The sequence below is a fragment of the Spea bombifrons genome, chromosome 1 (genome assembly GCF_027358695.1).
Source record: "Spea bombifrons isolate aSpeBom1 chromosome 1, aSpeBom1.2.pri, whole genome shotgun sequence".
NCBI classification, from domain to species: domain Eukaryota; kingdom Metazoa; phylum Chordata; class Amphibia; order Anura; family Pelobatidae; genus Spea; species Spea bombifrons.
In genome coordinates, this window is record NC_071087.1 from 13,416,500 (window position 1) to 13,430,441 (window position 13,942).

The 13,942-nt window shown below is 38.7% G+C and overlaps 1 protein-coding gene across 2 annotated transcripts in view; it reads right to left on the minus strand.

The window, feature by feature from the left end:
* SORCS2 (sortilin related VPS10 domain containing receptor 2) overlaps positions 1 to 13,942 on the minus strand; it is a 340,312-nt gene that overhangs the window by 127,802 nt on the left and 198,568 nt on the right. For both annotated transcript variants that reach the window (XM_053458253.1, XM_053458252.1), the window contains exon 3: positions 8,111 to 8,210. In XM_053458253.1, coding sequence (XP_053314228.1) covers positions 8,111 to 8,210 — 100 coding nt within the window. The remainder of the gene's footprint in view (positions 1 to 8,110; positions 8,211 to 13,942) is intronic.

Below are 13,942 nucleotides of genomic sequence, written 5' to 3' on the forward strand. Positions count from 1 at the left end.
TCTGGCAATAAGTAATTGTTCTGGTGCGACAAATATCAGTTTTTGGCAGCAAATTATAGTTATTACAAAATGTACAGCCATAACCAGCAGGCATTTTTTGAAAGTCAAAAAGTGATTTTTTTTTGTTTTTGAGTACAACAAAACATAATTTACTAAGTAATATAAGCATCCAAATACAGAAGGCTGTACATCCCCTTGTCCGCGATACGAAGGCAATGGAAAATAATTGCAACGAGTAGAGACCCAGGTCAGCTACCCCTAGCAGTCTCACAGGACATACCTCTATGACCTCCGTCCTCCCTGCTGAGAGGTTTATTACATCATATCCCAATGCTCCAGCTCAGAAAGCCACAAAGAGCAGCTTAATGTTGTTGGAGAAGTTGGCCTGGCAAGGAAAGGGCCTCCATAGTGTAACTGGTCCAGTCGATCAGTCTTCCCATCTGGGAAGCTAATCTTCCAGCGGGCCCTAGTCGGCCAAGGCACTTATATGCCACGGACACAGGGACAGGGCCGGTCCTACCATGCAGCAGAGTGGGGCAATTGCCCCAGGCGGCACTTTTTTTTTTTTTTTTAAAGCGGAGGAGAGAGAGAGCGCCAAGTGGTTTTCGCTTACCAAGTTTTCAGCACCCGCTCGGCGCCTCTCTCTCTCCTCTGCCAGCCCTCTAGCTCGGTCTCGGTGCCGGCTTGTAATGCTGAGCGCCGGAAATTTCCGGCGCTCAGCAGTAAAGCAGCGCGCACCACTGCAGAGCAGGGAGACTCTCCGCAGGACTGCTGAAAGGTAAGTACAAGGGGGGGGGTAGGGTAGATAATAGGGAGGGAGGGAGAGGAAGGGTAGATAATAACCCCTGGCGTCAGCAGGGAGGGTGGCGACATTTTAAACTTCGCCCCAGGTGGCATTATGTCTTGGGCCTGGCCCTGCACAGGGATATATGGATAACGAGAAGAACATTTCCATGGTGACTGCTGCGTTGTTATAACAACTTCACAACATCTGTGTATTTCTCTCTGTATTAAGCTCTATTGCTTGGTCTGGGTGGCTGCTACACTTACCCACAACCTTTTCAGTAAAGTAAACCAGTTGGCCCATCTGTTCTGCCAATTTTCCTACTTTTCTTCACTTTTATATACCAAGCATTATTAACAAAAAATAACATTTAAATGCAAAGGGTTTACCTGTGTATGTGTCAGTCTTTTAACCCTTTAAACCCCACAATGGCTACAACACATTCAGCAGGCAGTGAAGGAGTTTAAGAATTTGTAATGTAATTTTTATAACACGCCCAAGAAGAACAACCAAAAAAACAACATTCCGATAATAGCTGCAAAAAAATCTACACTGATTTTCCTAACCGGATTCGAATAGATACCTAGATCCTGAATTATACTTTGCTGTCTAGACAAGCTAAGGCCAACTCCTCATTATTGTAATTCCAGGCATTTGAATCCTTGCTATTATTCTTTATACTGTGCATCTTTAAATTATAACAATGACAGTATGTAAAGAGCAAGGAAAGCATATTTCTACCGTATTACCAATTCACTGTACAATTTTCTTTTTCCAGACAGTAACTTCGATATCCACTACGTGGTTTTTATCTTCAGCCTCACAATACGTACCCTACAATTTTCTTTGTTGAATTTTACCGCACAGAGTATATGATTTAGCTCCACAAATTTACTTACAATATTAAATCTATTTTTTCTTAACGTATTCATCTTACAGAAAGGATGGAAGTTGTCCAGAGGTTTCGCTTTTTCCCCCCTCATATAAGTTTGAATTGAGATGTTATTTTCCGCCAGTTGTTAAATGCATTATCACATCAGTTATCTGATGTCCTTGGTTTTAAACTTTGTATTTCCATGGCCTGATTCCCTGGTAAATTATATAATTGGGAATATGTGCTTTTTTATCATATAAGGTGGGAAACGTAACATTTTATCGAGGTAGAAGGGCACAAAACCAGTCAAAAGTCCGTTTTGCCATTTGGTTGAAATTTGGTTGGAACTTGGGTCCCTCGTTTCTTGTACCCAACTATTTTTCCACAAATAAAATTAATACAAAATAAAATAAAACATTATTTTTCTACCATACTTGGGGCTAAAGCAGCTTTCAGTGTCCATGGCAAGGTTTGTGAGGTCCCCAGCACATCATTACAGACCCAAGTAAATGTCCGCCATGAGCAATGTTGTTGCGTACCCCTGTGGTTGCTTCTCCAGGTCACTTAGGGAAAATAGCGTGTATCCCACAACGCCAGAAGGATCGCTCACTGACATGAGTGGGACCACCTACTCGCCTCATGCAAGTGGAGGCTCTGGGTAGTTGGAGCCAGAAAGTTCCCAGATATGACCTCTACATTTTTCATCATGTCACATCCTGTTCATATTAATATTGTATTAACAATCCCCCAACCAGTAGGGTAAAAGATCCTGTGCAGCCTGTAACTGAACAAACAAACCCATGTAGAACGTACAGTAGAATCTGACATAACATAAGAACCATCCGGCCCATCTAGTCTGCCTCTTTCTCCATTATAAGCCCTCCTCTGAACTCTAACATGGAGGGAAACTAATTAAGGGGGTAAATAGCCAATCAGAGCACAATCTGTGACCCTAAGCCCTGCCACTCTTCCTGTCTGGGTGCAGATGGACACTGGGAGAGAGGAGCCGAATCCTCACTCGGTTAATCAGCAACCAGGCGGCGCAGGTTATGACAACAATGGAGCAGCTCAGGCTGCTATACATCAACTAAATCTACTACAAGATGGGGACCTAGGGCCATCTAACGCTCTGGGGCCCAGGAGCAATTGCTCCATGTGCCCCTTGGTTAATCCGGCCTTGCCTACACACATATATTAAATTCATCCCTTTCATTGTGATATACACTTAAAAACACTGTCACTCCTATTTATAGCTTCCTTCCCTATCAATCACAGCTAAGAGAGTCCTTCGATAGCCGGTCGCCGGTCGCTGTTTTGGATGGTGTTCTTGGAATGTTGCTTTACAGTTGGCTGTTATTGCAGCTGAGAGAAACTAATCCATGTAAGATTGGGTTTTGCTGCTTTGGCATCACATAAAAAGCTTTTTGCATTATGCAATTTGTTCCGGAGTTTGTTGTGAGTTCCTTCTGAAAGGAACACAGTATGATCGACGCGGCACGAAAAAAAATATTGCTCTATTAGTAAGTTTCACCTGTACTAGTTATTCATGGGTTTTTTTGCGTTATAATTTTGCTTTGTGATTTGTGTAGTTGACAGAACCAATGCTATGAATACACAAGCCAAATGAGAACCAAATTAGTTTCCCTCTGAACGCCAAGCGATGAGGCTGGAGCTTCTCGTCTTGTAATTCATAACAGCTGAAGACGTACAATGGAAACACTGAGACAAGCATCTTCTTCTGTGCCTCAAATGTCTTTCACTGACGATTGACAATTACTAAAAGAACTTTAATATGTATTCTTGAAAAGGAAAATGAAAAATAAAAATACTTAACTGAGCTAGAAAGCAGCAGCCCTGCTTCTGCAGCTGCCATCCATCATGGTCCAACAATTCTTGCCACTGATTGGCTGCTTGAAGCCTGCTGCCTGCATTCACAGGGGGCACACGGTGAAAATGTAAAGGATCCATGCAGCTATCATATGCATTAAAGTGGATTTGATGGCTGGATTGTCCCTTTATGCCCTTATGTGCAAACAAGAAGTGAAAACATTTTGGCTCAAACCTTTCCATTACAGTAAGTCGGACGGTTTTTGTTTATATGAAATCTCTTGACTATAGGCAATGGCAGCTTTTCTTTTTCCGCATTTTTAACAGATAGGTGCAAAGTCAGCTTCGTATCGCAGGCTTATCTATCTGTATAGCGCAGCGATCGTCGGAGGTTACTTCCAACTGACAGCAAAGCAATAGCTGTAACATAATGGCTTTTCAATGTGCCTTTTTTGTGCCTTCCTGAAAAATACAACCTGTCAGCACCTCAGCCACTAGCAAGTTACAGGAAGAAACATGTTAATGTCCAGAGCCAAGACATCTCGCTGTATTCCGGGGAAAAAGCAAGGAACGAATGTGAATTATTCACCGCGCTGCCTCCAGATCTTGGAAAGAAGACCATTTTCTATTTTCTGTTCCTCGGCTAGATTGTTACATTATCGCATCGGCATTGTTTCAGAAAACTGAGACGATGCCCTGGAACCAAACGTGGAAACAGCTGAACTATATAACTATGATTACATTACCCTCCGTGTTAAAGTGATACTAGCATACTATAAATAATAAGAACATTTTAAATGCAGACTCGCATTAGATTCATTCTAAACCGGCATTTTATAAGACTGTAACATATTGAATTTTGTCCGACATCTTGTAAACAGGTAAGAATTACATAATTTAGAAGGATCACTGACTCTGCGACCTCTGCTTCTCACCTTTACATAAGCAACGCCACTGAGATCGAGCAAAAAATTACCCTGCATGTCACTCTCTTCATTGTATTTCCTATTTTTAAGAATGGTATAAAAATTATTTTAAAAATGTTAAAGAGTTGTAAATAAAATACGGTGGACATCAATAATGCAATTCATGTATGTAGTTATCCATAAACCAAGGTTTTCGCTACGTATTTTTTTTGTGTTCGTATTTTTATAACACATTATAGAGACTTAGTACTATAGTAACTTGGTGTCATGCTTGTATAGGTCTCTTTCATCTGATGGGTCGCATACATTAACTAGGGTCCTAAGGAGGTGCTAAATCGCCTTATATGTTATGAAATTGAGTCGGGTGCATTGACTACAATGATGGTCAGGCGGTCAGACGGTCAGATGCTCAGCTTGGAGAAAATTTAAATCCAAGTTTACAGCTAGTGTCTCCATGTTTAGCAGCTCCACGGAGCTTCCACACTTTTTGAGGTGACCGATGAGGGCTCTCGGGAATCAGGTTCAGCTCACTAATTGCCTCTGAGTATATTTTAGGGTATAGCCAAGATACTAGTTTCCAGGAGCAAGAAAAATATCCCTTAGAGTATGCAACTGGGTGATTAACACTGAGACATTCTATTGTTAAGTCAGGGTTTTTGTCTAGTAGACGATTGGCTAATAGGCAGCTACCATTATTTTATTTGAGAACTAGAGCTGTTAGAAAGAAAGAAAGAAAGAAAGAAAGAAAGAAAGAAAGAAAGAAAGAAAGAAAGAAAGAAAGAAAGAAAATACCACTCTATGGTTGAAACCTTTTTTAATCTGAAAATAGACATAAAAAATTGTTCAGAGTCTCAAGATATTGGAATGACTCTACTACTTATGTTTTGAAGATTATGAATGAAATTTAAATAAGATAGAGAAAAAAAAGACTAATGGTTCACATCACTGTATAGATCAAACAACAGGAACAAAAGGAATTAAATAACAGTAAAGGCAGAGTGAGAAAATGCTCTTGTCAACACAATGCAGTTTTTATTCGTATCAATGAGCAATTGGATGCTTTTTTCCATTTTATTGCCTTCAATATCATTAAATAACAGTTTCATGAATATTTATGATTGTAAACATTAATACGGAATTTAAAATATTAGCGAGTTTTACTAATCCATAAAATATATAAAGGTCTGAATTGTAATGCAATTTCTGTTTCTTATTTAAGAATGCATAAAAAATATTTATGGACTTAGACACACAATATATATACATATTCATATATAAAAGTATATTTTTTTTCTCAAACATATTTTTTAAGTCTTAGAAAATAGTTTGCTGTCACTAGACCAGTTTTACTCTTAAATAGACTCTCTAGAGCTCAACGTTGGTATTCACATTGTATGGTAGTTAGAAAAGTTGACTTCTGTCTCATTTTCTTCTTACCTCTGCTTGCTTCTACCGTAGCAGGAAACGTACTTAAGTATGCTTCCTGCAGATGCACAGTAGAGCTATCACTCAACTTGCATACTCATGAGTTGAGTGGCAGCCCGTTGCATGTATACCTGCTGAGTGTGTGCGACTGGCTGCCTTTCATCTTACAAGTTTGCAAGTTTACCTGCCATTAATTTCTAATTAAATGGCATTTCAACTCGTACATAAAAGCAGAGTGAGGGGAGAAATTAAACGGAAGTTTGATTTTCGGATCTCCATAAAATCATGTACTAGTATGTACTAATTTAGCAGTAAAAATACATTGCGGTGAATTCATTTACTTAAATGCGGGGCCGCCGAATTCTTTAAACAAAACAGGGACATATCTTTGAACTTCCCAGTCTGACAACATTATCAGGCAGCAATCTTTTCACTATCATTTACCTTTTCTGCACCCTTAAAAATAACCCTAATAAAACCATTTGATAATCTGAACATTAGATTATTCTAGAATCTGCCACTACAAAACAGTAATGATTGTAAGCGTTTTACAACATAAGCTTGGTCTATGGATATGGACTTTCATATAGTTTCCAAATTCAGAATATAATGATCATAAAATAGCAGCCTAATCCAAGGCAACTCAAATGACATGAGAAATAATACTGTCCCCCTTATCGTCGGCCTTTTGGAGAACCTTTTAGATTTTTCCAGAATTTGGCTATAGACAGATATACTTGAACCCCAACAAAAAAAGAAGAAAGTAGTATTTTCCTCCCTGTAGTAACTCCAGCAGAAGAAAATGTTTATGTACATCTCTGGCAAACTTTAAGAACCCCCTAAAACAGTGGCTTCAGGAATGGAGGAGCACCACACACATCACAATGGAACGGATGTTGGACTGCAGCTGCCGTCACTCAATGAGCTTGATAAAGTAATGATATTTAGCAATGTTAAACAAGTCATAAACTAAAGCCATACACATATAAAAGGTTATGCTACTAGAGCCTGGCAGGAATAAGAAAACTATTTTTTATATTTTTACATTTCAAAGGTTCTTTATTTTGTGAAGCAAACCAGTAAATGAGTCATTTCTTGGCAAACCATGACTCGGGGTTACTATGCAAATCTCCGTCTTTTATCTCAATTATATGCACCTTAGTTGTCAGCTTTTTCTGGAGAAATAACATTTGCCCTTGTCTACTTTTTTCTCTCCTTCCTTAAACCTCCTCTTCTTTTGTTTCCTTGGATGGTAACAATCTCCATTTAAAGCCAAAAAATATTACACATTCATTATTGTTTTTATAAATTAAGCAACTATCATGTGTATATATGAATACCAATATCATTGGTAAATAACATGCATCTCTTCAGCTGTTGATAGGCTACAGCCCCATGCTGTTCCACTTCTTGTATAACCACAGATTGTCCACAATTTGCTGGGATTGTCCCAAAAAAACATGCTTGTGTACGGGCTGTTTTAGTAAATTTACCCCTGCCTATTATACTCCTCCGCTGCAGCTTGAAAAAGAGCATGAAGTGACATCAATACACTGCCTCCATACTGTGGACAAGGTCACGTGTTACAAAGATATACCGCAGTTTCACCTGGAGTCACCTGGACGTAAAATACTGCTTAATTGGAGCTCCAGGTTAGTGCCTTCAATCTGCGTGTGAGTCAACGCTGTTAAATAACGCTCGCTCCCCACCCAGATTCTACCCGCTCTTGCCCAGGTTCTACCCACTCCCAGCCCACTTTCAATTGGTCTAATTGGGGTTATTCATGGCTAGCCCCATCCCTTATTATATCCACATCCCTTCCGACACCCCTATAATGAGCAGGAGAGGGGATCGCCTGACAGCCAGCCCTTGGAAGTTCCCAAGTAAGCTGATGTCCAAGTGTGGGACAATGTGAAGCTGCTATTTAGCAAGAGGTCTGGAGTAATAGTTTAATAATAAACTAAGGACGTTTAGTTCCCTACCCTCTCAATAAATGTAAATATTACTAGATCAGGTAGCGTATTGTAACACAAGCACCATGGTGACATTCCGGTGTCCTTCCCACACATCCACATCACTAGTAATCCCGGGATTGGAGCTTATCCTTTTATAGACACGCTTCATTGTAAATTGCTCATTCACCTGTCCTTGTGTTTGAATCAAATTGAGTACTTAATGCACAGCCAAGGTTAAAAAAAAAAAAATGCCCAAGTCAGTAAAAAACATTACAGAGTAGTGATTCCAAGCCGAAATACTAACATTTTATTGACATACCTTTTTTTTGTTTGATGGACAGATATAAAAGTTGTCTATGACCGTGGTGACACCAGGCTGTAGATTTAATTTTGTGTACGTAGTTCCATAATCAGACGACCTGGGGAAAAAAAAGCAGAGAATATGATATAAACATTTCCACCTGAAAATCATATTCTATAGATCTATACAGGGCTCATTTCTGATTAAGTTAATCATGTATTAACAAGCAACCAAACATAATGTAGCAAGAGACCAGGATATTCTTGTTCTTCTTTAGTGGAAGTTATAATAAAAACATTATTTCTTTAAAAAAAAAGGAGGTTTATTCGAAAAAAAAAAGATACTACATTACCATTACTGTATTCAGCACTGGATTTTACAATCCTTTTCTCCATTTAAGCTTCGCTTGATAAAACAAAGAAAAAAAACCTAGGAATGCCAAGGAAGGTTAAAGCTTATTGCTAGGTAATTAATGTCAGTATTATTTTTTTTTACTGTAATTAAATAGATATGAAATAATTGTGATGTTTCACTTAATGAAATCAAAGAACATTTTGGAGAATGACTACGGTCAAATAGTAATCTAATTTCATGTATTTCATTAAAGGAAATCTAAGGGTTTTTCAAAAAGCCAATCTTGGCGATTAATTGTATTCAAGAGCTACCGAGGTGGTTCATAGGTGGGTTTTCTTCATTAATCAGTTAATTATAGGTGTTCTGAAATTAAATAAAACATTTAATCGTGCTGACTTTGCATTCTGAACGGTCCTTGGTCTTTGGATGGAAGCATAAACCAATTCAGCTTGTACATTCATGGCAGGTACATACATTTATGGATACATATACATTCTGGCAATTTAGGCAAGTTAACCCTGGGTGTTGTAGAGTGGTCAGTCCTGCAAACTATATATATATTCAAGTTTAAGTTCATGTCCCACTGTGACGCCCAATCTTTAAAATGTCAGAACACAAATCCTTTCTTCTTTTGCCGCTGTAGTGAGGAAAAGCCTTCGTAATGAGCAGTACTAAAACAAAGTCTACGGACACTATTGATTAGTAGAGATTAAATCAGTGGTTTCACCTTTTAGGGATTACCCAGATGTTTCTGATCAATGAAATGTATAAATTATGCATGGTGAGTGACTGTGTTAAAACATATTGCACCAAAGCAATTCTTCAAAAAAAACGTCTAAATTGGCTTTATTTTTACTCTACGAATATAAATAACCATTGAATAAATCATAGTTATTCTAATAAGTATAGTTAATTAGCCATGAGTGTTTCAAAAAAGCACATAATCTATGTACACCTACATCGCCGCTATCCCCATTCCATGAATATCAACTGGCTCCATCAGGATCAGATAATATTAAAATTGGCACAATAACAAGCCAAAAGCTGGATACGTGCCAGGACGCCGATGTACGTAGGATCCAAGGAATCCCCTTTTATCTTCTTTATGCAAAGTCCATACTTATAACAAGTATGAAACTATGAAAATTGTTCTCATCTGAATCTATAATTTTAATAAACAAAAGATAACGCCATAAAACTCTTTTAAAACTCTGCTAAACAATGAGTTCTTAATTATTTGCAACATATTGTAAACTAGGTCTTCCATTAGATGTGCATATGGAGAATAAAATACAACCAACACATAAACTTTTATAATAACATTGTATAAAACAAACAAGAAAAAAATTATAACATTTTTAAGGTGGTATTTCAACGTGAATACAATTATACTGGGATCCGTCTTAGATGTCTAATTTCCTGCTTACTGTATATTTTAAACATCAATATCTGATAAAGTTATATTTGGGAAACATCATTCTTCTATGAATGCAAATGAAAGCATATTTTGTTTGAGCAGATAAGCAAGATTTTTGATGTCTAATGTTGGATAGATCTTATCATTTATTTTCCACATACAATGAGAAATGGGATAATTTCCAGACTTTTGTATTGGTTTGCAGTTCTTTGAAGTGTGCACGTACCATCTGTATATTCTGTATTTCATACTGTTGGATGGGAAGGCAATACTTTTTTCTTTTTTCTATTAAGGTTTATAAAACAACTTAATTACAAGCATGTAAATTTACTGTATTTTTCTTATTATGATCACCAATAAATACCTGGATATTTAAGCCTATGGTGGAAATCCTATTAACTCTCGTTTCTTAAGTCCACTTTAACTTCTCAGCTTAATTTAATTACACCCAAACATACACAATGTGAGGGCATTCATTGCACACTTGAAAAATAGGGAGTCCTTTTGGCCGGTGTTTCTTTTCATTTTGTATTTGTGTCCCTATTTTGTGAGTTTCAGGAGAGGACATGCAAGTTTTCATTAAACACGCATTCCCTCATTTGAAACTGTGTGCAACTGTTCAGCCATGGAAACCCATTTCATGAAGCTCCTGACGCACAGTGCTTGTGTTGATGTTGCTTCCAGATGCAGTTTGAATCTCTGTGGTGCGTGACGCTATAGAGGATAGGTGATTTTTACCAGGCATTTCACTCTGAGGGTGTATGGTCTAGCACTGCGTGGCTGTTATTCCAAGAAGCTTCCGCTTCACAATGAAAGAACTTACAGTGGACCGTGGCAGATCTATCAGAGCAGAAATTTTAAAAACTGACTTTGCAAAGGAGGTTAATGTTTCTTGTCTCTTATGTGGATGATGAGATTTCCAATGAAGCTACTTCAGCGTAGGCGATTTACCAAAAGTGCACAGACAACGCTCATGATGTATCTTCCCCTTGCAATTGTATACAGCCTTGTCTAAAGCGCTTAAAATCATCAGACTTAGTGATGTCTTATTCTTACATATTTTATTTCTCCTTGTTGGATTCAACTGTCGGAAAACTTTCTTACAATGTTTTGTCAACAACATGTGTCGGTGGGGTGAACAAGACTTATGCATTACTTAGCTCGTTTCAATAAAATAACAGCTGTTTAGAGGAACGGTACCAGCCACCTCTGTTCTTGTGGCTGCTGTCTGGGGGACCATGAAATAGTAACTTTGATTCTTGCCTTTTCTTTCAGAGAAAACAGCTATGGAGCTTCTGGTCCTATTGATTGCAACGTGTGACTATAAAATGAGCTTCTTATTGGCTGAGCCTGTCACATGACATGAAGTAGAAAGCTCACTCTGCCATCACCACAATGCAGCCTTTCTCTATTTCTGCAAAGATCCCTGATGTGGGAGAGGGTCCCTAGGCACCAAGCGGACCCCCAAGTTACCAAGCACAACAAGTACTGTAGTCCTACTGTGTAGTGCAGGCAAATGCATAAATTACAGTACAACCAATTAGGGCTCAGGGTCAAATTCCCCTTTTGCCACAGTGCTAATCTACCTCTAGCCTTTGGCCTGAACCAGAGCAGGCCCAAAGATCCACCCAAGAATGTAACCGGAGCATTGGGTCTTCTTCCTCACTCTGTGTGTCCTTCGGTGGCGTTCCGGGACATAATGTCCCATATGGATAACGTAGGGTAATTGATACTAAATAAGTCTGCTAAGTACAGACTCCCATTGTGTAAAGTTAGTGAGAATGATGTGTTTCCATTATATCGTATCACCACGGCAATTATCTTATACAAAATTCCCATTTTTTTCACCGAAAATGCTAACACTGCATAATAAATAGACACATAATAAACTGTAAGAAATTGCGAATCCTATCTCTCCCAATACACGTGAACTTCACTGAATGTATATAATTGATCACATATGAGATGATTTACTACTTCATAAACTTTAACTCAGAAAAATCCTTTACTAAATAAACCTTGTACATGGTACATCAGATTCATTTACTAAGGTTACGTTCTTCCTGCTAGGCCATGAAATATTTCCTTGGTGCCTTGGAAGCAGCTGAGTCTGATTAATTGCAATTTATAACTTTCACTGGCATGAGGAAGCAAATTCAATTCACACTTTAATAAATAAGGTCACTTTCTGTACATCAAATGATTTAGTATTCTTAGCAAATTTTCCATTATTTTTCTGACTGAAACACACAAGGTCGAGGAAAAAAAGAAAAGTGATTAGCATTACCAGACAAAACCTTTTTAAACATAACTCATTGTTCCAGGCTGCAGTAGGATTTTGAGACAATAAAGCATGCACTTGAAGGAGCACTCCGGCCCTCACATACACTTTAATGAATACGATTATTGAGAGGTCCCTTTAAATTTACATGGAGTCTCTTTTGCAAAGCACCGCCAGTTAGTTCCAGAGATGGCTCCGTGAACATTGTAGTCAGACCTCACCTACAGTATTATGCTAGGTGGAGCTTGCTCTCCGTTCCTAGCTCCGATGGTCATCTCTTGTGCGAACAGGACAGGACACAAGCAGATCAAGAAAACCCTCTTATGACACCTAGTAAGGGCCTTGTCGATGACGTGTGGCAGAGCAGGCTCGGTGTCATAGTTTAGATTCCCTGAACAACAGTTTCATGAAACCCTAGAGATTTTGGAGATCCTGTGTAGTGTATGACTTCTGGCCGCTTGACTCCTCTCTGCCGTTCTCTCGTTTTCGTACCCTGCTGACCTGCCCTGTGTACCGACCTTGGCTACTTCTGACCACCCGCTGTGGTTACCGCACCCGGCTTCCTCTGACTACCTACCCAGTGTTCCAAGCCCATCAACCTGGAACTGTCTGCTCGATGTACCTACCAGACACATCTCCTATCGGCAGGTATTTGGCGTTCCCGCTGTTGATTTGCCGCTCTACAACTCAGTCTCTAATATATTAGCCTCTACCTGAGTTTCTATGCTCTTTGGGATCTTCAAAGTCCTTGGTCTTTCTATCTCAGGTCTCAACCCTAGGGTAGTTTGTCAGGGTAAATTACTCTCGCAGGATTCAGGCCTATTGTGACACGGGCAAAGGGTTTGCAGGATAAAAATGATCAGGAAAGACTTAGGGAGCTAAATATGTGATACCTGGAGGAAACACGAAGAAGAGGGGATGCGATAGACACATTTTAATTTAACAAAACACTGGAGGGAAGTTTATTTAAAAGGAGGAGAAATGTTGGAACAAGAGGCCATGATCCAAAACTACAGGGTCAGAGGCTTAGATATAATTTAAGGAAGGTTTACTTTAAAAAGAAATTGCTAGATAAGTGGAACGGCCTCCCGTCAGGAGTGGTAGAGTCTTATACAGTCAGGGAATTTAAACATGCATGGGATAGGCATAAAGCTATCCAAAATCTAAGACAAGATCAAGGACCAATCAACGTCTGAGTTTTTACATAAGGAAAAACAGGCAGATTAGATGGGCCTCTTATCTGCCGCCAAATTTAGTTTTTTTTTTTTGCCCCGCCGCCATATTCATTAGTACTTTAATATTCACTCTTCTTTAAGTAGGGCTGTGAAGGACAATACACTGACCCTTTCAGTTGTATTTCATTTTAGTTCAATGCATCTGTTAACATAATTTGATATTAAAAAATATGTATTCTTTAATTTCACATCTTAAGACAGAAGCTCAGAAAATGAACGGTCGTACGAACAGCTCAGGTAATTTCTAGTGCTTCACCAGTCAAACAGTATCGCAGCTATTGCGTTATTTCCAGAGCTGGCAGTCTGTGACTTGCTCGGAATATATAATTATTGATGCAGTTTTTTTTTCTTATCCAGCCCTGATGCTACAAGGTACAAAAACATTAAGTTCACATGACTTGAATTTAAAGTGAACAATATCACAAAGAAAAAATGACTTTGTGCTAATCTGTCACCTTTTGACGTGCAATTTTTACCTCCATGGCACAGTAAGTACAGATCACTAGTAAAATCGTCTTAAGTTATATTTTCTGGAAAATAAAGCTTCTTGCTTAAGAAAAATA